Source organism: Leptidea sinapis, chromosome 23 (genome assembly GCF_905404315.1).
Source record: "Leptidea sinapis chromosome 23, ilLepSina1.1, whole genome shotgun sequence".
In the NCBI taxonomy this organism is placed as follows: Eukaryota; Metazoa; Arthropoda; class Insecta; order Lepidoptera; family Pieridae; genus Leptidea; species Leptidea sinapis.
The window spans coordinates 8,835,973-8,861,992 of record NC_066287.1 but is presented as its reverse complement, the minus strand read 5'-3'; the positions used below and the strand labels follow the sequence as shown (position 1 = coordinate 8,861,992).

General features: G+C 34.5%; 1 protein-coding gene across 6 annotated transcripts; it reads right to left on the bottom strand.

Moving 5' to 3' along the window:
* Positions 1–1,197: 1,197 nt before the first annotated feature.
* LOC126971197 (flap endonuclease GEN) lies at positions 1,198–25,953 on the bottom strand. 6 transcript variants are annotated; one of them, XM_050817363.1, is made up of 11 exons: positions 25,714–25,953; positions 25,537–25,631; positions 24,731–24,935; positions 23,514–23,603; positions 21,637–21,790; positions 20,622–20,754; positions 18,939–19,100; positions 15,826–15,991; positions 14,904–15,048; positions 7,744–7,821; positions 1,198–2,114 (listed from the first exon to the last, which is right to left on the bottom strand). In XM_050817363.1, exons 1-11 carry the CDS (start codon positions 25,774–25,776, stop codon positions 1,258–1,260), a joined length of 2,148 nt encoding a protein of 715 aa, XP_050673320.1. In that variant the 5' UTR covers positions 25,777–25,953; the 3' UTR covers positions 1,198–1,257. The 6 variants fall into 6 exon arrangements, with proteins under 6 accessions (XP_050673320.1, XP_050673319.1, XP_050673322.1 ...); XM_050817362.1 differs by lacking the exon at positions 7,744–7,821 and adding an exon at positions 2,597–2,674; XM_050817361.1 differs by lacking the exon at positions 1,198–2,114 and adding an exon at positions 6,364–7,275.
* Between the last annotated feature and the right edge of the window lie 67 nt (positions 25,954–26,020).

Here is a 26,020-nt window from a genome sequence, read left to right as displayed (position 1 = left end):
TAAATCTACCTTAAGGTCACGATAAGGTGGTCGTTTATTAAATACCAAGGTTCATTTACAATAACTCTTATCACCTGAAAGCGTTGTATAATTTGTATCTTTGTATGTTTGGTACAACCCTAAAGTCGAATACCATAAGTCCATACTGGCATAAGGATCTTGTTTTTATAAAAGGACTTTATGATTCACTGATAATGAGGAGTTACAAGTTTTGTAAGCGATTTTGGGTACTACATCACCAGGGCAAGTAACAATAGTTCCAGCATGCCAATAGCTAATATTATATTCATTCTAAGGCAAACATTTATGGCACAACGCCGTCTATAAAGCAGGAAACATTTTTGGCGAGGCTTAAAAAAACTACTAATTTCTTTGTTTTTCTTTAGATACTCGTATATATATATATATAGATGGGAGAAGAAATTTTTTTCTTAACATTCTATGAGAATACTCTGAAAAAATGGTAGCACCAGGAGTTTGCTTTAAGGAATGGAGATTTCAAGCGATTTAGAAACCGAGATAATATGGGTTTGTTATGTTCTCGCGCAAAAAAAGGAAACGAATACAGTTTAAAAATCTGAAAGCACTTCGTGTTCAAAATGACTATGTCACACAATACGCTTAATGGCGCATTTTTTTTATTATTTATGGAATAGGACAACAAACAATGAGCATATTTTTTTTAATAATTTTTTTCCCTTCAGATGTTCCCAGTGCCTGTGCCGTTGCAGTAGCCGATGTGATACTACAGGGCATGGATATTTTCATACCAAGCTCTGTAGTACCGATCGGTTGCACACAATTGGTTCGATGTGTCAATTAAAGCAGTAGCTGACTGCAAACAACAGGTGAATATAACTTGGGTTGCGGTGTTGGGCACAAAGAATCCGAACTGCAAAGTTCTAAAGAGAAAAACAACCGTCGCTCCTGATTCTTTAAGAGGAAAATCACCCGTACGAAATATTCTTTATCCATCATCCATTCAGCTGTCATTTACAATATGACAGCGGCCCTGGAAGATTTTTTACCCCAGGAGGGTACCGAGTCTGCCAGCGTCGGAGGTTACATCACCGAGCGTTCGTTAATTTGGTACACTTGTTGCCCATTAATAGGAAAGTTCGGTTTTTTCAGTATAAACATATTATATATCTGCACATGAAGAAATCTAGCAATATATATCAGTAATAAAACTGCAGATTTTTCTAGAATATTTATTCAATCATTTATATATCACAAATATTACAATTTCATTCACAATCACAAAACAACATCAGGTAAACTATAATTAACTGTATCATCTAATATGGCACTTTTACACGAATAGTCTAAGGACATCTCAAAAGCGTCACAACCATCACCCAGTTTGTCAAAAAAGTAACTCGTATTTACACTGTTTTGTTTTGAAACATTCAAAATACTTTTACGAGGACTACTCTTCGGAGTGGAACAGTTTTTAAATCTTTCGTGCAAAATGCTCTTTTTCTTCCTTTGCATTTTATTTTCAAAGACAAGCTTGATGAGATTGCTATTCAGTTTTGCTGTTGTGAATGCTGGCGCTGTATTTACTATATTATCAACTAAATCAGATAAGTCACTTTCTGATTCAGGAACACTCATATCAAGCATACTTAGTAGATTTTTATTATTCTCTTTATCATTTGAGGAAAGTTCATCGGACCCGACTTTTTTCACACTACGGTTAATTGATTTTGATATTGTCTGTCGACGCTTCTTCGTCAAGTAATTCACTATTGTCCCTTTTTTGGAATCTTTTATCTTCCTCTTCAATCTATTGATAGAGACACTGACATTTCCTTTACTATTGTTCAATTCAGATTTCGTTATGCTTAAATCTTTCATGGACTTATTCAAATCATCAACCAATAAATCGATTTGTGTTTTAGGCTTTCTTGTGTATTTTCTTTTCGGCTTATTTCCTTCTGTATTTTTGTCAGCAGTTATATTTTCTTCTCGTTTTTTTCGGCCTCGTGCTTTCTTTTCTTTTGGAGGTTTTCTAGTAGAGACTTCAAAAACTTCCACAATATCTGGAAAATATTTCTTTATCAAGTCTTGCCTTTCAGTTGTTGTCCAAACAGCCGACATATCTTCTCCATCTGTTAAAAAATGGAAAATAATAATTATATAATAGCGGTTCAATTTCTTCTAAGTAATCGACACAGAAAATTACTGCAGCAGCGCATTGGAAACAATTTATATTCAGGATACATTATTCCAGATTCTTTACACGGTCCATGAGGGACCATAATTATTAAAAGTTTAGTAGTTGATGCAATATAAGAGATAAGGAACACTTTGTAGTGCCCAGCAACGAATTCAACTTCGCAGCCTGAAATACACTGTTAGTAAATACAATATTAAACAACATCCACAAAAAGTGGTTACATTTATTCTGCTAAAGAATATTCGTATCAACTTTTATTTTTGTAATTGCTACAATTTAGTATTTTCTCATTGTTAATAATATGAAATCTGCTATCACTGGTATAACAGGTATGGGCCGCTGTTTTTCACTACCCATCACATGAACCAATTGTCCGTTTCCCTCTCCTAATATAGAAAATTGATATTGATTTACCGTTTAATTGCTCATCTGGAACTAGTGCCCCATATTGACAGCTTATATCAGTCCAAACCACCTCATAGCTAGGAACCCCTGCAAAGACACACGAGCATGCACATTATACTGTAAACTATGGCTAATAATATACAAATATAATATGTTATTTTGAGTGATATCCTCACTTCTGGGATTAATTATACAAATTGAACTAGTATCCAAAAGTTATTAACGATGTGGGCCTCGAACGGGCGACCTCTCGGATGGTCTGAGACCTCTTTCCAACGGAGTCAACCGTTAGAGTACGTCCTAAGTGGGTCCTATATTTTGTTATGTCTTGTCCAACTCTCAGGTTGTGGCTATTTTATAAAAATACTAGCTGACCCGGTGAACTTCGTGTCACCAATGTCGTTGTTTACAACTTTTTTACTATCCTATTGGTCGTAATACTAGTTACAACAAAACGCAAAATAAAAATTCAAAATAAATATTGACTTAAAACAAAGTAATGGTAATCATTTAAAAATCATATTCATATACAGCAAGTTTGCTGCCCGGCCATTTAAACAAATTAGTGTTGTTCCATACATTTATCTTTCAAGATACACTATATTCGCTGTTTGTATTTCAAAAATGGATTGCTGTATCGGATAATCAAACCAATTACAATAATCTTGCAATAATTCCATTGCATATAAAATATTTCAGTGTAAAATTTAATCAATAGAAAAATGGTATTTGTAAGTCCTATAGTTTACAAGTAATTAATTTTTGGAGTGCTTTTATGGCTCTGGTGTAAAGATGCATTTTTCGAGTTACGACAAGATTGCTTTCCGGCTTCGATGTTAAATATTCACAATACAAATAATTTTGTCAATGACATTACATCACATTTGAAAATTCATCTCGACTTACGGCTGTTTTCGATAACGTATCTTATATTACACATGCATTGCTGTCACCGTTTAATGACAAGATCTTATCTATCCATAGTTATGTCCTATATAGTTATAGTCCAATGCTTTATGTACTCTAGTAAGTCAAATTAAGGATAGATAGGTTATAGAAAACGGCCGTTAACCGAGTAGTAGGCATAACATGTTTATGTTTGTTCCCCGTGTTAACAAAATTAAAAATTCTTAAAGTGCTTATAAACATACAGAATATTATCAAGAATATATTGAGATGAATCAGTCAGAATGTTAACTTAAAATTTTTCTCTTAATGATTCCATAGGACCTATAAATGGCGCGAAAATCCCTGTTCTGCAGCATAAATCTGGAATTACTTGTCTGCGCTGCCCTATATATAACTACTAAGCTAGAGGTCCCGGGTTCGAATCCCGGTAGGTGCAAGCATTTATATGATGAATATGGATGTTTGTTTCCAAGTGATGGATGTTTAAATGTATTTATGTATGTTTAAGTAAGTATATTGTATTAAACATATCATTGTCTTGTAACCCATAACACAGGCTTGGGGCAAGATAATTTGTGTAAAAAGTGCGTCAATATTATTATTTATTTATTATTATATCAATATACTATAGGACATAATACTATGGAAATAACTAAACTAATCGCGCCGTATCTATGTCAGTTAACTGTGCCATTTTTTTTAACCGCATATGCTGCAGAACTAAGCCTATTCGCCTATCCTTCAATATGGGGGCTTCATTTCAATAAAGAATCAAGAGTAATGGCCAATAAATATAGCAGCTTCAACCGGTTTTACCACCTGACTGTTTAATAAAATATTCGCACGTACATTTTCGACTTTTCACAGCTGTCATAGTCTATCGAGACATATAAATGATCTAAGGTGGTATAATTAAGAAAATAATTTATGTTATAATAACCATTACACAAACGTTTTTAACAATTAATTTTATTTTCGTAACACATTAATCTTGAATATTTTCTGGAATCATCTTGGAAAAGCATATATACATTGCCCAATAAATGACTTACGTATTAATCACTGAATGAAAATAATACGCGGCTCTTGTGACGTTGATATGATTTTCGATTGACTCAATTTTCAAGATACGTTATTTTCAAAGGAAAGAGATGCAGGTATAAAACGTTATGTACTGATAATAATTAAATTGAAGTGATGAAATAAAAAGTTTTTACACTTGCCAACAGATGGCGCTGCGCTATGCTGATGTTTAAAAGGGAACGCGCTATATAAATTTACTGGCACTGTATCACTATCAATTGTTGCCAAGTTTACTTTGGATGAGGGCAGCGCGAAAAGCTGCTTTAAAGGTTAAGGTTTTTGGAATAGAGTCTTATTAGCGATTATGCTTGTAAGTTCTCTGATTAGTGATAAAATTAACTGCATAATAAGAGTTGAGACGTACTAGGCAAATTGCAATACTAGGTATGACGGTGACTGTGACTCAAAAGTAACAGTGACAAATACCTGTTACAAAATACTAGCTGTAACTTTAATACTTTGTGATAATATACTAGCTACTGTACTGGAGCGTATATTTTTCGTTTGGTGTTACTTGTTAGCGCCATCTATACGTATTACATAGTACTTTCTCTTGTGGTAACTTCGAATTTTAAAAGTACTGTTTGTACTGTACTGACCTTTTATTATTATTTTTATAGTTTTGATGTAATAAAAATAATCATTATACTTTCGTATTCATTGTATTTCAATAGTACCAATACTTAACAGTGATCTTAACCTAGTACATGATTTAAAATGTGCCCTTATCATACAAATAAATCAAGAATAAAGTAGAAATAAACAATTAATATATTATTCAAAAGGTACTATCAAATTACCAATATAGGTTTTTCCTGCAAAGAGATGAGCCGTATTTTCCTGCTCGTAGGTACAATATAACTGTGAATAAATGCGTATACGAAAAATGATATCAGAAACAAAAATTTTAGGGAGGTAGATACATAATGGAAATAAAAACAGGGTTATCATTTCAAAACTTTAATATTTTAACTACCTACCTGTCTTATCTAAACAATAGAATGATAAATAAATGTATGAAAGTGATGTATCTATTTTTTTTAACACTTTTACACAAATTATCTTGCCCCAAACTAGGCATAGCCTGTACTATGGGTACAACACAACGATATATTTAATACAATATACTTACTTAAACATACATAAATTCATATAAACATAAATACATTTAAACATCCATGACTCGGAAACAAACATCCATATTCATCATATAAATGCTTGCACCTACCGGGATTCGAACCCGGTACCTCTAGCTTAGTAGGTAGGATCGCTAACCACTCGGCTATACAGATCGTCAAATGATTAATTATAACTTTATGCCAATTTTATTTGTAAGGCCGTTATTATTTAAATGTTGATATATTATGTGTCCAGATTGTATATATAATGTTTCTTTAACATATTTTTCAACTTTCTATTAATAGGTTCGTGTTTTATACCTGCTGGTAAACTATTTAATATGTATGGGATGTTTGAATGATTGGGATACCAATATCTAAAAATTATTCTGAAAACGCATCTGCATTTTGATCTAGTTGTTAAAGTACACGCATATTAGCTGTCAATGTAAGTCTCTTTCCATATCGCCACATATTAGATGACTAGCTGACCCGGCAAATGTTGTTTTGCCATATAAAGTATAATTCACGCGATAGTTTTATAAGTAATAAAATATTGCCTATATTATAGCCTGTACATCATTTTGTTCTATTGTCAATAGTTTTAGCAGCGCACGCAAAAATAGGTTTTCGATTTTACACCTTGTGTTACAAAAAAACTGCAGATTTTTCATTTCATTCAATCATTTATATATCACAAATATCACAATTTCATTCACAATCACAAAACAACATCAGGTAAACTATAATTAACTGTATCATCTAATATGGCACTTTTACACGAATAGTCTAAGGACATCTCAAAAGCGTCACAACCATCACCCAGTTTGTCAAAAAAGTAACTCGTATTTACACTGTTTTGTTTTGAAGCATTCAAAATACTTTTACGAGGACTACTCTTCGGAGTGGAACAGTTATTAAATCTTTCGTGCAAAATGCTCTTTTTCTTCCTTTGCATTTTATTTTCAAAGACAAGCTTGATGAGATTGCTATTCAGTTTTGCTGTTGTGAATGCTGGCGCTGTATTTACTATATTATCAACTAAATCAGATAAGTCACTTTCTGATTCAGGAACACTCATATCAAGCATACTTAGTAGATTTTTATTATTCTCTTTATCATTTGAGGAAAGTTCATCGGACCCGACTTTTTTCACACTACGGTTAATTGATTTTGATATTGTCTGTCGACGCTTCTTCGTCAAGTAATTCACTATTGTCCCTTTTTTAGAATCTTTTATCTTCCTCTTCAATCTATTGATAGAGACACTGACATTTCCTTTACTATTGTTCAATTCAGTTTTCGTTATGCTTAAATCTTTCATGGACTTATTCAAATCATCAACCAATAAATCGATTTGTGTTTTAGGCTTTCTTGTGTATTTTCTTTTCGGCTTATTTCCTTCTGTATTTTTGTCAGCAGTTATATTTTCCTCTCGTTTTTTTCGGCCTCGTGCTTTCTTTTCTTTTGGAGGTTTTCTAGTAGAAACTTCAAAAACTTCCACAATATCTGGAAAATATTTCTTTATCAAGTCTTGCCTTTCAGTTGTTGTCCAAACAGCCGACATATCTTCTCCATCTGTTAATAAATGGAAAATAATAATTATAATTCAATTTCTTCTAAGTAATCAACACAGAAAATTACTGCATCAGCGCATTGGAAACAAATTATATTCAGAATACATTATTCCAGATTATTTACACGGTCCATGAGGGACCATAATTATTAAAAGTTTGGTAGTTGATGCAATATAAGAGATAAGGAACACTTTGTAGTGCCCAGCAACGAATTCAACTTCGCAGCCTGAAATACACTGTTAGTAAATACAATATTAAACAACATCCACAAAAAGTGGTTACATTTATTCTGCTAAAGAATATTCGTATCAACTTTTGTAATTGCTACAATTTAGTATTTTATAATTGTTAATAATATGAAATCTGCTATCACTGGTATAACAGGTATGGGCCGCTGTTTTTCACTACCCATCACATGAACCAATTGTCCGTTTCCCTCCCCTAATATAGAAAATTGATATTGATTTACCGTTTAATTGCTCATCTGGAACTAGTGCCCCATATTGACTGCTAATATCAGTCCAAACCACCTCATAGCTAGGAACCCCTGCAAAGACACACGAGCATGCACATTATACTGTAAACTATGGCAAATAATATACAAATATAATATGTTATTTTAAGTGATATCCTCACTTCTGGGATTAATTATACAAATTGAACTAGTATCCAAAAGTTATTAACGATGTGGGCCTCGAACCCGCGACCTCTCGGATAGTCCAAGACCTCTTTCCAACGGAGTCCACAGTTAGAGTACGTCCTAAGTGGGTCCTAAATTTTGTTATGTCTTATCCAACTCTCAGGTTGTGGCTATTTTATAAAAATACTAGCTGACCCGGTGAACTTCGTGTCACCAATGTCGTTGTTTACAACTTTTTTACTATTCTATTGGTCGTAATACTAGTTACAACAAAACGCAAAAAAAAACTTCAAAATAAATATTGACTTAAAACAAAGTAATGGTAATCATTTAAAAATCATATTCATATACAGCAAGTTTGCTGCCCGGCCATTTAAACAAATTAGTGTTGTTCCATACATTTATTATTACATTTCATAGTCAATATAGTGTATCTTGAAAGATACACTATATTCGCTGTTTGTATTTCAAAAATGGATTGCTGTATCGGATAATCAAACCAATTACAATAATCTTGCAATAATTCCATTGCATATAAAATATTTCAGTGTAAAATTTAATCAATAGAAAAATGGTATTTGTAAGTCCTATAGTTTACAAGTAATTAATTTTTGGAGTGCTTTTATGGCTCTGGTGTAAAGATGCATTTTTCGAGTTACGACAAGATTGCTTTCCGGCTTCGATGTTAAATATTCACAATACAAATAATTTTGTCAATGACATTACATCACATTTGAAAATTCATCTCGACTTACGGCTGTTTTCGATAACGTATCTTATATTACACATGCATTGCTGTCACCGTTTAATGACAAGATCTTATCTATCCATAGTTATGTCCTATATAGTTATAGTCCAATGCTTTATGTACTCTAGTAAGTCAAATTAAGGATAGATAGGTTATAGAAAACGGCCGTTAACCGAGTAGTAGGCATAACATGTTTATGTTTGTTCCCCGTGTTAACAAAATTAAAAATTCTTAAAGTGCTTATAAACATACAGAACATTATCAAGAATATATTGAGATGAATCAGTCAGAATGTTAACTTAAAATTTTTCTCTTAATGAATCCTTAGGACCTAATGGCGCGAAAAGCCCTGTTCTGCAGCATAAATCTGGAATTAATTGTCTGCGCTGCCCTATATATAACTACTAAGCTAGAGGTCCCGGGTTCGAATCCCGGTAGGTGCAAGCATTTATATGATGAATATGGATGTTTGTTTCCGAGTCATGGATGTTTAAATGTATTTATGTATGTTTATATGTATTTATGTATGTTTAAGTAAGTATATTGTATTAAATATATCATTGTCTTGTAACCCATAACACAGGCTTGGGGCAAGATAATTTGTGTAAAAAGTGCGTCAATATTATTATTTATTTATTATTATATCAATATACTATAGGACATAATACTATGGAAATAACTAAACTAATCGCACCGTATCTATGTCAGTTAACTGTCCCATTTTTTTTAACCGCATAATATGCTGCAGAACTAAGCCTATTCGCCTATCCTTCAATATGGAGGCTTCATTTCAATAAAGAATCAAGTGTAATGGCCAATAAATATAGCAGCTTCAACCGGTTTTACCACCTCACTGTTTAATAAAATATTCGCACGTACATTTTCGACTCTTAACAGCTGTCATAGTCTATCGAGACAATAAATGATCTAAGGTGGTATAATTAAGAAAATAATTTATGTTATAATAACCATTACACAAACGTTTTTAACAATTATTTTTATTTTCGTAACACATTAATCTTGAATATTTTCTGGAATCATCTTGGAAAAGCATATATACATTGCCCAATAAATGACTTACGTATTAATCACTGAATGAAAATAATACGCGGCTCTTGTGACGTTGATATGATTTTCGATTGACTCAATTTTCAAGATACGTTATTTTCAAAGGAAAGAGATGCAGGTATAAAACGTTATGTACTGATAATAATTAAATTGAAGTGATGAAATAAAAAGTTTTTACACTTGCCAACAGATGGCGCTGCGCTATGCTGATGTTTTAAAAGGGAACGCGCTATATAAATTTACTGGCTCTGTATGACTATCATTTGTTGCCAAGTTTACTTTGGATGAGGGCAGCGCGAAAAGCTGCTTTAAAGGTTAAGGTTTTTGGAATAGAGTCTTATTAGCGATTATGCTTATAAGTGCTCTGATTAGTGATAAAATTAACTGCATAATAGAGTTGAGACGTACTAGGCAAATTGCAAAACTAGGTATGACGGTGACTGTGACTCAAAAGTAACAGTGACAAATACCTGTTACAAAATACTGGCTGTTACTTTAATACTATCTGTGATAATATACTAGCTACTGTACTGGAGCGTATATTTTTCGTTGTTTGGTGTTACTTGTTAGCGCCATCTATACGTATTACATGGTACTTTCTCTTGTGGTAACTTCGAATTTTGAAAGTAGTGTTTGGGCAAAACTGTACTGACCTTTTATTATTATTTTTATAGTTTTGATGTAATAAAAATAATCACTATACTTTCGTATTCATTGTATTTCAATAGTACCTATACTTAAACAGTGATCTTAACCTAGTACATGATTTAAAATGTGCCCTATCATACAAATAAATCAAGAATAAAGTAGAAATAAACAATTAATATATTATTCAAAAGGTACTATCAAATTACCAATATAGGTTTTTCCTGCAAAGAGATGAGCCGTATTTTCCTGCTCGTAGGTACAATATAACTGTGAATAAATGCGTATACGAAAAATGATATCAGAAACAAAAATTTTAGGGAGGTAGATACATAATGGAAATAAAAACAGGGTTATCATTTCAAAACTTTAATATTTTAACTACCTACCTGTCTTATCTAAACAATAGAATGATAAATAAATGTATGAAAGTGATGTATCTATTTTTTTTAACACTTTTACACAAATTATCTTGCCCCAAACTAGGCATAGCCTGTACTATGGGTACAACACAACGATATATTTAATACAATATACTTACTTAAACATACATAAATTCATATAAACATACATAAATACATTTAAACATCCATGACTCGGAAACAAACATCCATATTCATCATATAAATGCTTGCACCTACCGGGATTCGAACCCGGTACCTCTAGCTTAGTAGGTAGGATCGCTAACCACTCGGCTATACAGATCGTCAAATGATTAATTATAACTTTATGCCAATTTTATTTGTAAGGCCGTTATTATTTAAATGTTGATATATTATGTGTCCAGATTGTATATATAATGTTTCTTTAACATATTTTTCAACTTTCTATTAATAGGTTCGTGTTTTATACCTGCTGGTAAACTATTTAATATGTATGGGATGTTTGAATGATTGGGATACCAATATCTAAAAATTATTCTGAAAACGCATCTGCATTTTGATCTAGTTGTTAAAGTACACGCATATTAGCTGTCAATGTAAGTCTCTTTCCATATCGCCACATATTAGATGACTAGCTGACCCGGCAAATGTTGTTTTGCCATATAAAGTATAATTCACGCGATAGTTTTATAAGTAATAAAATATTGCCTATATTATAGCCTGTACATCATTTTGTTCTATTGTCAATAGTTTTAGCAGCGCACGCAAAAATAGGTTTTCGATTTTACACCTTGTGTTACAAAATAGCAATTTTATTACGGATCCCTAATTTTGATAAAACATAGCCTATAGCCTTCCTCGATAAATGGACTACCCAACACTGAAAGAATCATTCAAATCGGACCAGTAGTACCAGAGATTAGCGCGTTCAAACAAACAAACAAACAAACACTGTTGCTTTATAATATTAGTATAGATTTGAAACATGCGTTTAGTTAACCGAAGTCTGATGTAAATCACTGGACAAAAGAATCATAGCTCCACCAAAAATATTTTGGTTATTACGAATACCTTTTCAAGTTCTATCTACCGCCTCTACTGACCTCTTGTGGGCCATCATACATTCGTCCCAAACAATCAGCTTACACGCCTGAAAATTTATTGCAATTGCGCTATTTTTAGCGATGTGTCTTGGTATTTCGTTGTTTTGCATTTTTACGGTAATTTCAACGCGGAATATACGTTTCTTCCCCCTTCCAACAAAGTCGCTGCTACTCCAGATGATGCCAACGGCCTAGGGCAATGACATTCTGCAATCGGATCGTCGCCAAAAGCAGTTCCTTCAGGAGCATCTAAGAAATAAATTCCACCAGTTCCATTGTTCACAGCTTCTATCAAACAATCATAGGCAATCTACTGTTGTCGATTCAATTTTGAAACATTTGTGCAAACTACTTCAACTAGTGCTTAAAAGTCAAATTGGCGTTCTCTTTGCAAGTCATGATTATGTGTAAACACGATAGCATTTTATTTGAGATCATTAAACATATGTGCATATTGGGTAGGTCTGAGAATCGGACAACATCTAGTTTTCATCCCCCTAAATGTTAAGGGTGGTCAGCATTAAAAAATACATACAACTTCAAATTTTCACCCATCTACGATCAACAGTTACTTTTGTATCGCGATTTTAATATCGCCAATACGTTTCCTGGGTCAGCTAGTTTTAATATAATAAAACTAGCTGACCAAATTTTCCGGTTTTTTTTTTTTATTTATTTACTTTTAAAATCATCCTTAAATCATAACGAACGAAACAAACAAAAACAATATCGGTCAAGCCGTTTTTGAGTTTTAGCGAGACTACCGCACAGCAATTCATTTTTATATATATAGATATCTAATCAGAAATTATAATCGCATTTTTGTAATTAAAATGAGATAGTTTTAACTATCACTGCTGTAATGTGAGTTCTAATCATACACTTACAATATACTAGCGTATATACAAACACAGAACATCTCTAACGAAGATACATCATGATACACTGACCTACTACATACCACTGGACTGGCGGCTGTCAAAGTGCTTTTGTGCCTGTTTGATATCCGCCATTTTGGCGCTGTAGCGAGTCTGTGGTACTAAAACTAGTGACGACAACCTCCGCAAACATCGATAGATGGAGGGAAAGTATTTACATCTTAATATATATAAATCTCGTGTCACAATGTTTGTCCTCAATGGACTCCAAAACTAATGGTGATTACTTCATGGAGTACAGTTTGGTCCAACTTGAGAGATAGGGTAGTTTTTATTTCGATTTGGGACCCATAAATATTTTTATTTTCAATTTTTGTTTTGTATGGACATATTTTCTATGAGAGTATTTAGTGACGCACGGTTTGACAGTTCCGCTGTGAAACAATTTCATTCTAACAACAGGGAGCATATTTACGAAATAATTTTTGATGTTTTGAAATATAAAACAGTTGTTTTTTTACTATCTACAGAGCAACGTCTGTCGGGTCAGCTAGTATAGTATAAATAACACGGAAAACGGACGAAATTAATTCAAAATGCAATAATACTTCAGATTACTCTACGCTTTATACGCTGATCGTTTATACGCTAGAAAATTAAGTCTACGATTCAAATAGGAAATGTGAATCAAATCAAATCAAATCAAATCGTCTTTATTTGCAAGATAAGGCAATAATAAGATGTTGTTGGCATAAGGCATGCAAACTTATAGTGGAATACATAGTCAGTTCACGTTTTAATTTCTGTATCAAATATAATATACTGTACTAAACTAAAAAAAAAAACACCCCAAACAAACTTAGCTTAACATCAATCATACAATAGTTATAATTTCATAGGCTTATTCATTTTAATTTATAATATAATGTCATTAGCTACACAATGATATTGAGTTCAGTCGAAGTTAATTTTTATTATTTACTATTTTATCGTCAAGAAAATCTTGTAATGAGTAGTATGCTTTTTTTATTAAGTAAGATTTGACTGACTAAAAGTAGAATATAATATATTTTAGCGCTTAATATTGTCAGGTAACTTATTGTAAATTGTTGGTCCCATGCAAAAGATGCTGTTACGATACAACTCTGTTCTGGACTTCAAAGGTCGTATCTTTGTTGTCGTTTCGTTTCGAAATTAGGGTTTCATATTTATTGAATAATTCTTTACCATAACTGCTATTTCATAAATATATATTGAAGGCATGCTAAGAATATTTAATTTAATGTGTAGTAGTAAATTATAGTCATATATAAATTATCATTTCTGCTTATTCTAGTACCTTACTGTCTCCGATGTCACCTTGTCCGATAGTCACTTTGTATCGTCGTATCACATACCGTTACTAAAATATTTTAATTTAAACATTAGATAATAGAAGAAGGCAATACGAGCTTGTATTGATTCAGGACATTTTATAAAGTAAAGTAGATTGCAGCAAACTACCTACTTGCAAAAATTTTCTTATTAGTATATTATTATTTCAAATGCCAAATATACCAATTATGAATTATGCTCGAAACTCCGCTCTGCGGAAGAAAATGCTGTATTGCACAAACATATAACATTTATTATTCTAACATAGATCTATTTCATATGTCGAAGTATAAACGAAAGTAACAAAAATGTACAGAATAAAATAAAAACACGCAATAAAATCTACCATCTGCGAGCTATTCTGGCGTGCGGTGTAAAAACCGTTGGAGGAAATTGATATCTTAAATAGTCCTACAAAAAAGCCCGCGACAGCACATAAGCTATCTTTTATGTGTTATCGCCAAAATAGTGAACCATAAATAAAATAAAAATTAATAAGTACTTTATTTCTAGTGCCATTAAGTAGTAACAAATTATCCTTATATCAAAATTAATATATGATATTTTAACTATATTCTTAATAGTTACGACGATGACTCAACCGAGTGCGCGACACTATGGTGCGGTCCGGCGGCGGGTGAACTATTGAATAAATTTAATTCAAATTTGCAATTTCACCAAGAAGTCAGGACAACATATTGTCTACATATTGTCAACTAGATGCAGGCATAAATATATATATAATAAATAAATAAAATAAACATATTATATATATATATATTGTACAAACCTCTAGGATTTCTCTTTTTTATAATCTTCTCGGGCCGAATAGTTCTACGAGGTACGTCATCTTGCAGGTGCCATTTTGTCAATACTGGTAAGAATTTCTCTACGCAATAGCGTTCCGTCCAATCCAATTTTCCAGACATTATTTTCTAGAAAAGAAGGAATAAGTGGAGCTTACAATAACATTAAAAATTACTCTTCTGAGAGAAATTAAGTAGAATCATGTGCGTTGTTTAATCGAAATAAAAAATAACCGAATACAACAAAGTAACAGCAAATTCAAACTAAAAAAAACACATTGGTTCATTTAGGTCTCATTACACTAATGAATGTCCAAGTTATACATTTGACCATTGCATGATTGCATCGAGCATTGGTCCATAGCAATATAAACTCTTCACGGTTATATTTAAAATTACCAATAAACATGGTTTATTCTACATAGACCCGACCTATTTTTTTTTCGATAGTAAAATTGCACCAATTATTCACGTTGCACTAATGTAAGCAGAGGATATCCGACGAGAACAAACAAAAAAAAAAACTATCGAAGTTTTATTTATTGTTGCAGTAAAATTTGTAAAAATCGTTTTAGGATTTATTGTACTAGACTCGCTCCTGCACACAAACTGTGTAAACAGTTTTACAGGATTTTGTATTAGTTTAAGTTTATAATAAATAAAAAAAAAGCGAGAGGACAAAAATAGTTCTTAGAATATATGTTTGTCAGTTTGTTTGTGCATTTGTTAAATTATTACTCACTGCACTTACTACAGTCGTTAAATACAACCTTAAGTATTAGACATATACCTGACCCGTTGAATGCAAACTTCGCCAAAAGCCGATTCAACCAAGTATTCAAGATCAAATTCGAATAACAATGCGTTGAGCAAGATAATAGAGATAATTGATTCAAAGACAAATACCACAAATTGAATTAAACTGGGCTGCGGAATGGCCGCGTCTAGGTCCACGTCGTCTTCAGTTGCATCGAGGAATTCCTTCATAACTTTCGGTTCGGGGAACGGCATTCCGCACGATAGCGCCCGCTTGCGGAGAGACAGCTCCCGTTTTGTTTCGGCAACTCTAGCCCTAAGTATAATAATAATAATTATTATTATTTAGACAAGTCTAAAAAAAGATATGGTTACACAATGTTTTGTACCCTACCCTCTGCGGTAGGATAGGAGGTCAATGCGCCAGGTCGACTGATATAGTTAATTGTTGGATGCGATTACTAATTATGACAGTAATCACGACCGCCATGCTCACGAAGCCTCCTATACAAACATTAAATTTAAGATCAAAAGGTTAGAATGGAAAATTTATATTAATAAAATTTGTTCTTTATTACTTTTTATGAAATATTTCATCTATTTAATGCTTTTAACTTTGAACTAGATTCATATATTGGATGATTGGATTGGACCTTACAAACTAATTTGTTATGTATATTACAGCCATTGTAAAAAACTCTATTTGATTGAAAAGAGTGGCCGTTGACCATGTTCTCTCGTTTGTTCGTTCTCTCTACTTTGTCCGAACATATTATGGGAGATTGAGTAATTTAAAAGAAATATTTATTTAAAGTGACGATTCAAAAGCGCTTAGCCTAATTAAAAAGAATTAATTTGACTTTAGGACCTTACGAAGGCTTATGACTTGATTATTGGCAAACTATTCATAAACTTATAATGCCTACTACTCGGCTCAGTCGAGTTAGTAAGTCTTTTGTGGGGCGATGTATATGCTTTTATGCAACAAGATCCCAGAAATGGTCAAAACAAAAGTATTACGTTATTCAAAAGAATTGTTGAAAACGTTTGTGTGGCAAAGGTTACTATAACATAAATGACTTTCTTAATGATACCACAGATCGGGGATGGAGCGACCGCCTTCAGGCTATTAAATAATTAGTTTAATTGTACAATACTACTTTGTAAACATTTTTTTGATGAGAAATAAAACCCGGTGAGTTTGTTGCGCCCGTTCTTCTCAGGTCTGAAGCATTCGATTTGGAATGGGTGGTAGTTTTTGACTTTCAATAAGTGATGTCACATACTATTTTGAATAAAAATATTTGAATTTTAAACTCACCAAAAAACGAAATTATTTCATCCGCGCGCCGGTGCTTGCGTGCGTTCGTATGTGTGCGTGAGTGTGAAATTTTGTTTATGTTATATGTTAGTGTGTCAAACTGTTTTACGTGCACAAGATAAAATAAGTGTCAGTCTAGATCTTTTATACGTCTAGATAGACTATTACAGCTGTGAAAACGTCGAACACAGATTGAGTTTAGAGTAAACCTCTATTATGTGGAATGCACGCACACTGACACACAGTGTCATACAAGTCGCGAGTGTAAGACGTCACCATCACTTTAGCCTCTTACCCGTTTACCTCCTCTTATACACAAAAAAAGCCACCATGCAACTATAGTTACCACTTATAAAACAAATCACTTTTAAAAGATTTAGCCTGAGATCTATAGAGCGTACTTTGACTTTGCTCAGACATTACTTACGTAAAACTTAGCTGAGTGTAATAAGCTTAGCATAGTAAAATAGGTTGGAGAGGAGTCCCAATATTATTTTGAAGGTGATAGCCGACAGACAGGACAGCGCATTGAAAGCGCACTGGATGTCTGCTTTAGTTTGTAATTTTACTAATGATATCAACTAAAATAGAATAAGTTTGTTACTAACATATATGTAATTTATTATTGTATTTCCTAACATAGGTTAGGACTATTTCACTAACATTTATATATGGACCTTTAGTTGTCTTAAATAAATAAATAAATAGTAAGAGACCCCGCAAACTGCAGACTTTCGATCGGCCGATAGTTTGGTTGAGTTCGGCTGTTAAGTGCGCACACTGGCCCGACTAAACAGTTGGGTCTGTGATGAGTGCGCATACTAGACAACTATCGGCCGACAGTTTTTTAAATCGGCTATTGATGAGTCTGGCCGACTAAACAATCGGTGGTGTGCGCGCCTAGAAGAGCGCTGTACTGATTTAACAGTCGGCCGATAATTTGCTGACGGTTCAGTTTGAAGGCAATCGTGTAGCCCATCAAACTTTTTTGTCGGCCAATACCGAATCGTTATAATGTGCGCACTCTCATACATCTTCATACTGATTAAGAAACCAACCAAACTATCGGCCGATCAAAAGTCTGCAGTTTGCGGGTTCTCTAAATAGTAAAAATAATCTTTGATTTCGTTTTTATAGTCATAATCTTTGATTCCGTTTTTATAGTGGTTTGACACCTGAAATTAGTCTGTGCTTAAGCTAAGACAGCCCAATGCAAAAGTCACGTTCGCGTTTTTTCACACCGAACTGAGTTTAACGTAAGTAAAATCTGAGCAAAGTCTAACGGCCTTACAAATAAAATTGGCATAAAGTTATAACTAATAATAAACCAAGAATATGTAAAATTTTTACAAATAGACTTTTGCTTACGAATGATTTGTTCGGACGTATAACGTTTCCCGCGTTTATTTGCAAGGCAGCTTGTCATTCGGAAAACTTCAGAATTATCATTGTATTGACAGTGTTGTCAACGATATTGTAAACATTTTGCATATTCTTTGTTTATGCTTAGTTATAACTTTAAACCAAGTTTATTTGTAAGCCCGTAAGTATACAGGACTTTCACCAGTGGGTGGCTCCTTTGCACTAGATGCCGGCTAGATTATGTGTACCACAACGGCGCCTATTTCTGCCGTGAAGCAGTAATGTGCCAACATTACTGTGTTTCAGTCTGAACCCAAATATTCTGAGTAACATGTTAAGTCTCATTTGCACAGTAATTTCACAAGCAACGTCGCCTTTTAAGCCAAAACACAATTTGCGGCAGAAAAAGGCGCCGTTATGATATCCATAATCTAGACGGCATCCTGTGCAACGGAGCCTCCCATTCGTGAATGCCCTAAGTCGCCACTTACGACACCTTTAGGCCTGGGACTTCCATAGTCTTTTTATGCCCGGGGAAAGCACAGGGCTTACTATTACAATTTTTACAAGCTTAGCTTACTTGTGCCCTAAGTCATTGCAACCACGATGCGAAGCACACACGGGACAGCCGTTCTTGAGATGAGTGCGTCCAACGTGCCCACACCGATCGCACCTTCCCGGTTGCGACACCCAACGTTCCTGCTCCGTGTACTCCTTGGTGTCTGTCACCCAGGACAACAACCTACAAGTTATATCGTCTATATATATATATATCTGCACCAAGGGCGTGCATTGGTTTTCTAGCAAGGTAGGCACTGTAGATCTAATAAGGCGTAGTTACGCTTTAGGGACTACGCGCACTTTTTCAGCTCCATTCGCGTTTCGCTGAACGATTTTGGTCACACTTATACATCTCTGCTTCTATCAGCCGCGTACGGCGTCGTAAGAATGAGAATAATGACTTTAAATCACGTCTGCACTCTTTAATCTTTGCGTGCATAATGATTACGTCAAATCAATGCAGGAACAATACAGGACGCAACTTGTCGACAACGAGTCCCGAACCATCCCTGTAAAGAGCTGTTCCGCCGCAATCGACGGCGAACAGCGCTGTACGCGGCGGAACAGCGCCGAACGCTCTCTATAGCATTCGCATAATAAAAACACATTTATCCTCATTTTATGCTTGTTTGCCGCGAAAGCAGAATGGACGCGGAAAGCTGAATCGACGCGTACACGTCTCCATACAAAATTGTTGTTTTCTATGGACAAAAGCTGAAAAGAGCTGAATAAGTGCGCGTAGTCACTTACTCCGACAATACGACATAAGTTATATGAAACGCTTTTTGCATCGTATATGCAATCTGTAGACTCCCTATCGTAGGTAATAAATTAACTCTCAACATTTAGCTTCATAACGAGGTACTGCCTAATTGCGTATATTATGATGTGCACGCCCTTGATCTGCACAGAAGTGGAATAATCTTCCACCGTGAATAACAAAACGTCAAAAATTTTCGTCGGAATTGTTTGCAATGAAAAGCTTTGGTTGCATTGATGGTGAAAATATAGTTGTATTTCTCTATTATAGAAATATTCTTGTCGCTATACTTTTAATTGAATACTTATGAATGATTTTATTATCGACAATTATATGAGATTTATGTATATACAATATAATAAATTATTTATTTTATTTAGAGCGCACTATATCTTCAGAGTTAAATGGTCGAGTAAATGCTGTTTCATAGCTACGGCCGTGTCAAAGATAATCCTGAGTCGGTGGCCCATTTCCGGCACTACACAGGAACTTGATCTAACATTGAATGATAATTCAAACATTACTTAAATACGTTCGTTTTGTAGGTACCTTAATTTAATTTTATTAAGTATATCCTATGAGTGTATTGTGAAATAAATGTTTTTTCTTTCTTTCTTAAGGTTTGGGTTTTTGGTATTGTGGAGTTTTATATTGTAACAAAAGTGCCCTTGAATTTTCGTCACAAAAATACAACAGCGTAAAGCACTTATGGATTAAAAAACCCGTACAGTTAGAAAAACAGATTGCAACTACATTTGAAGATGACTGTACCGAGTACCAACTACACATTTTTGACACGTACCTACTAGACCATCCCCCATCCACAAACAATATTCTAACATTGTTATGTTAGAATATTGTTTGTGGATGTTGGCTAGGTTTTACAAAATAGTCAAATGGCAGTTATTACTAACACTTAAAACACCACATCCTAAGATTTACCTTGATATGATAATACTATCTGGAATCGTGTGTAAAAATGACAAAACTGTATTTATTGAAGTACCACACGCACCGACTCCATAGTCGCAGCCACAAAGAAGTGCCAGCGCAATCATCTTTTTACGTCCAAAGCCTAAAACACAAAAAATAAAAAATACACACAGATTTTATCTCTGTGGTGTACCACACTACCACACTTTTTCTGTTGACTGTAGTCAACAGAAAAAGTAAGGTAGCCATTTTAGTCACAGTTAAAGTTTGTTTAAAAAGGCACTGGACAAATTAATTAAAGATTATAAATAGATCATCTTCTTTTGACGCTGACTGTACACGTAAATCTAGCACCCATCCGTGCCAAAAATTATAAAATGTTGGGGAAATGATTTTGATTATGCGGGAACCACCACCTTTGCACGACACGCCACAAGTTAGGATATCATCCCCACCATCTGGATGTGTGGCGCTCCTCCATCAAGGAGCTTTCTTCCACGTACTACAAAGCTCTGGAATGAGCTTCCTTGTGCGGTGTTTCCGGGACGATACGACATGGGTACCCCTTCGCGTACACCTTCCTTAAAGGCCGGCAACGCTCTTGTGATCCTCTGGTGTTGCAAGAGAATGTGGGCGTGGGTATAAATATATAAATTTATTCGGTGGTGAAGCGTTGCCGGCACTTTAAAGAAGTATACGCGCTTTTTTTGATAGTACCCCTGTCGTATCGTCCTGGAAACACCGCTCAAGATAGCTCATTACACAGCTTAGTTGTACGTGGAAAAAAGTTCCTTGAATATCGCACTGTGGAGGAACGCCAAATATCCCAGATGGTGTGGATGATATTATCCTAATTTGAGGCGTGTCGTGCGAAGGTAGAATTCGGCGGCAGGAATCAAGTGAAACAGCTCTTCGGAACACTCCGCGTGATAATTGGGGTAGAAGACAAACAATGAAGTGACGTCCCAACGCAACGCCAAGTTATCTAGCCGTTCACAGAGCACTGGGACTCGACTAAACCTACCATTAGTTTGGAACATCTTCTCAGCGTCGTAGAGGTCTACGGAGCCCTGCATCGCTCCTCCACCAGCTGAACTCGACACGCTAAAGTTACGATATACGCGCCGGGCGCCGTACGCGAAACAATCAGAGTCCTGAGATATTACTGCATCCACGAGCTAAATAAATACAAATAAATTATTTATAATAAGTATATAATAATATCTCTGTTTTATGATGATAGGCGGATTTCAGTTAGTAACGGATGAACGTAGTTCAGTAACGAACGCTTATTTTAAGAAAATAATTTACATAAAAAGTATTTACACCAACGACATTGTGAACTGTGAAGCTTAGTAATATTTTAGTTTTAGTAATTTGACACCGGAAATTATACGGAGCTTAAGCTGAGACAGCCCAATGCAAAAGTCAAGTTCGCATTTTATCACACTCGGCTAGATTATGGGTACCACAACGGCGCCTATTTCTGCCGTGAAGGAGTAATGTGTAAGCATTACTGTGTTTCGGTCTGAAGGGCACCGTAGCTAGTGAAATTACTGGGCAAATGAGACTTAACATCCGCAAGACGTTCAGCTGAGGGTAATTGATATGCCCTGCCAATAACAATGCAATGCCGCTCTGGATTCTTGAATAATACCAAAAATTCTGAACGGCACTACAGTTGCGCTCGTCACCTTAAGACATATGATGTTAAGTCTCATTTGCCCACGGACGAGTAAAAAAAAGGACTCCGCGCCGTGATATTAGCAAGTGAAGCACCGTTACTGTGTGTGCGGTTACGGGGGATACTAGTTAACTAAATTTTAAAGGGTTTTTGGTTAAGACCCGGTCTAATATTGTATATAAGGCCTTTTCGTAGTAATGAAATTTCGGGGGGAGAAAGTTGTGTTGTTGAAAGATTTTTGACGCGCATATAGAATTGGTGGACCGTGTTTTGTGCATAATCGTGATAGGACTTATTATTTTGACTATCCCGTAATAGCTGTGCCAATTTCCTAGACTGTATTTGATATTTTTCTTGTACTAGTCTATTGGCTAATTCCCGCGCTTTATTGTCTAAAATGTCAAACTCGATATTATGTCATTTTAAATGTCAATTCGGAATATAACACTCTCAAGTAAGCTTGAGATTGTCTCTAACTGAAAACCAATATCGGCACTCTTTGTTTAACCATATTTGTTTACATTTATTTACGGCTATAGTACTTACGAGTGAATGTGTTTTAGATCGGATGTTGATATAATTAGGGATGACTTTTAGATGTTTACACTGTTGATTGAACCAAACTTGGTCAACTTGATGTATAATTTCGCCTGTTCAGCTATATCTGCCGATTTAAGAAAATTTATTGAAGTAGGCGTTACTTTGCGGAAATCCATAATTATACAAATGATTAAAGTTTTCTTTAGTGTTCATTCCGCCAATATTTGTTTTTAAACAATTCGACACGTGTTTCGCCTTTACACGAGGCATCCTCAGGACGTGTTGTGTCGCCAAATTCTGGCACGAACGACAGTCTTGAGTCTTGTGCCTATAATAAATTAGATTTAGTATTTCATTGCATAATCATGAAATGCAAATTACCAAATACACAGTGTAAACAAATTAAAAATTATTTTATGATTAAGGCTGCAGTACATTATTCAGTATGTATGTATGTATGTATGCAATCTACGAATGTGTGAATAATATGGAAAATGCATCTCTAAATAATTTCTAAACAAACATTGATTGATTCATATTATACACAAAACCCAATTTTCTTCATACATTCAATTATCCGGATTTTCATATAATCCTCACGACAACAATTAGTTCTGTTAATCGAGTTTCTATGGTACAATCATCAGATATTATTAAGTATTAAATGTAACACTAACCCCCTTAGCATTGAGCCTGGCACATGTGGCCTCTGCCTCGCCAGATCCTTTAACACACCTTACACCCATACTCCGTAAGAGGTTTTCACACTGTAATTTTATTTGAACATTAGTTATTCTACTATATAGGTACACTTAATGTTAATATGAACAAGTAAAGAAACAAGGAAGGCTAGTTCTATACTACTTACTTAAAAAAGATAATTAATAATATTTAAAACATATAAAGCTTCTACTTAGGTTATAGGTTATCAAAGGCTACTATCCGCAACTCGGCGACTATGGCGCGCCTATTTTGCGTGGTGAGGTGGGCGGCTAATCTTGCCATCCCAGCTCCTCAAGGTAGTTAATCACACCACTGATGTCACCCATGACCTCGGGGAGTGTCCTCGGAGACCCCAGGTGTTTGGCCCGGTAAGTGGCCACACGCCGACACTCCAGAATGATGTGTGTCTAGCATTAGAGTAGTCGCTTTTACCCGGTTTCGGTATGAAGATTACTTTCACCTCCCTCTATTTCCTAGGGATGTATCCATGCACTAGACATGCCCTGAAAAATGTTAGTTAACCGGATGTGAAGGGACTCTCCTCCCCATTGCAATAATGTGGGAAAAATCTCATCCGGTCCCGCCGATTTAAAGGGGTGGAAGGAATTTATAGCCCACTTCGTCTTATCGTTCCTCACAACCAACAAAGCTTCTACTTAATATTTATGAATCATCAGCCGGAAGACATCCGGACTGCTCGACAAAGGCCTCCCCGAAAGATTTCCATGACAATAGGTCCTGCACTGCCCTCATCCAATGTATTCCGGCATTTATTAATAATGAAGCAAAATTTAAATAAAATACTATCCCATTGATCAAGCTATCGGAGCAATTTAACACTTTAATTCAAGTGTGAGAGGTTGAACAATAATCACTCTTATTATTTTCATATGAACCCATTAATAAATATTGAGTACAGTATAATAAGAATCCAAATACTGTAGATAGTTTATATATATGTAAAGGTCGCATTAGGTAATACCTGTAATGATAGTTGCTATGTGTGTGAAATAAATAAATATTTAAATTTTCGTTACCTTGCCTTGTTTATATAACAATGTGACTAAAATTGTTTTATTTTGTATTGTTTCTTACCAAAACATAGAAAAAAAATGTTTAACTAACTTTTGGACAGTTAGAACCTAAAGGCTACAATTTATGTAAAACATACTTCTTTCAAGACACCTTTAAATCTTGCCCTAGTTACACTCGGCGCCTTGCTTTTGGCTGTGTCAGATTTAGGAGCTGCCCCTCGAAACTGAATAGCATTCCTAGAAGCCATGACATCCTGTTTCAGTTCTGGAGCATCACCTTCAAGAACAAACACTGGAGTGATATCAGCCAGTAATAGATATACTGTCCTGAAGAAAAGGTTCCTAAAACAAACTTAATATATTTAATTGATAAAACTATTACAATCTCGTACAATTGTAGCCTGATATATTAACAGTAGATAATTTACAAGCTCTCCTATCAGTTGTTGAGTGTAAACATAAGAGAAATATTAAGATGATAATTTTTTTGTTTTGGTAAATTATAGATAATTTTGTCACTACTTGTGAGATGTATAAGGTGCTATTTATCTATAACAGCCTAGTGATTAAGAGTAAGGAAATGATATATATCATCCCCACCATCTGTATGTGTGGCAGTCCTGCACAGTATGTATGTAAAAAGGTCAAAATAAACAGGTACACATTCCTTAAAGGCTGGCACACTCCTGTGATTACTCTGGTGTTGCCAGAAAATGTGGGTGGTGGTGATCACTTAACACCAGGTGATCCATACGCACCATACGTTTGTCCTCCTTTTCCATAAAAAAAATATGTAGCCAAATTGTTATTGACTCTGCCTTATATGCCTAGTTTGTATCAAGATAATTTGTGTAAATTGTGTCAATATTATTATTATATTCATCTGCTTATTCACGTTGGAATCTCATTGTAACCATATTATATTTATTATTTAATTTATTACCTTAAGTATAATTTCGGTTGAATATAATAATCAGTTACGTTTTGGCTGTCACAGACCCAACCGGAAAGATCAACGGCAACAGTTTCTCCTCTTATCTGTCAATGCACAGTTTATATAATATTTAGGTGAAATTAATAAATAGAAATAAATATTGGCTTTTCACTGTGTTGAAAGTACCTCGTGAAGGGATTTTTTCTCGCAGAAAGGAGATAAAACGCTCCATAATCCCTTGATTCCCATATCATTGTATTGTTATAAACAAGTTTTTAAATTTTCTCCAGCAACCAATAGTAAGGAATCGGGTATATAAATATAATTAAAGAATATTTTAAATCTGAATCCTGATTAAGTAATAAATAATAATATAACAATAACACAATATTGACAAAGAGCGCGACGTTTTGAAATTAAATAGTTCGTTACTGCCCTGCCAATGCAGGTCAACAACATTTAGTGCAAAGTGTTATCTGAATTCTGATTAGTC

Excerpts from the sequence above, each read along its gene's own strand:
- LOC126971197 (XM_050817363.1), bottom strand. The coding sequence starts at position 25,776 with ATGGGAATCAAGGGATTATGGAGCGTTTTATCTCCTTTCTGCGAGAAA. Across the intron at positions 15,049-15,825 it reads CCAGTTTAATTCAATTTGTG|AAAATAATGTCTGGAAAATT; the intron begins GTATTTGTCTTT and ends CTTCTTTTCTAG. Across the intron at positions 2,115-7,743 it reads TCCAGATGAGCAATTAAACG|ATGGAGAAGATATGTCGGCT; the intron begins GTAAATCAATAT and ends ATTTTTTAACAG.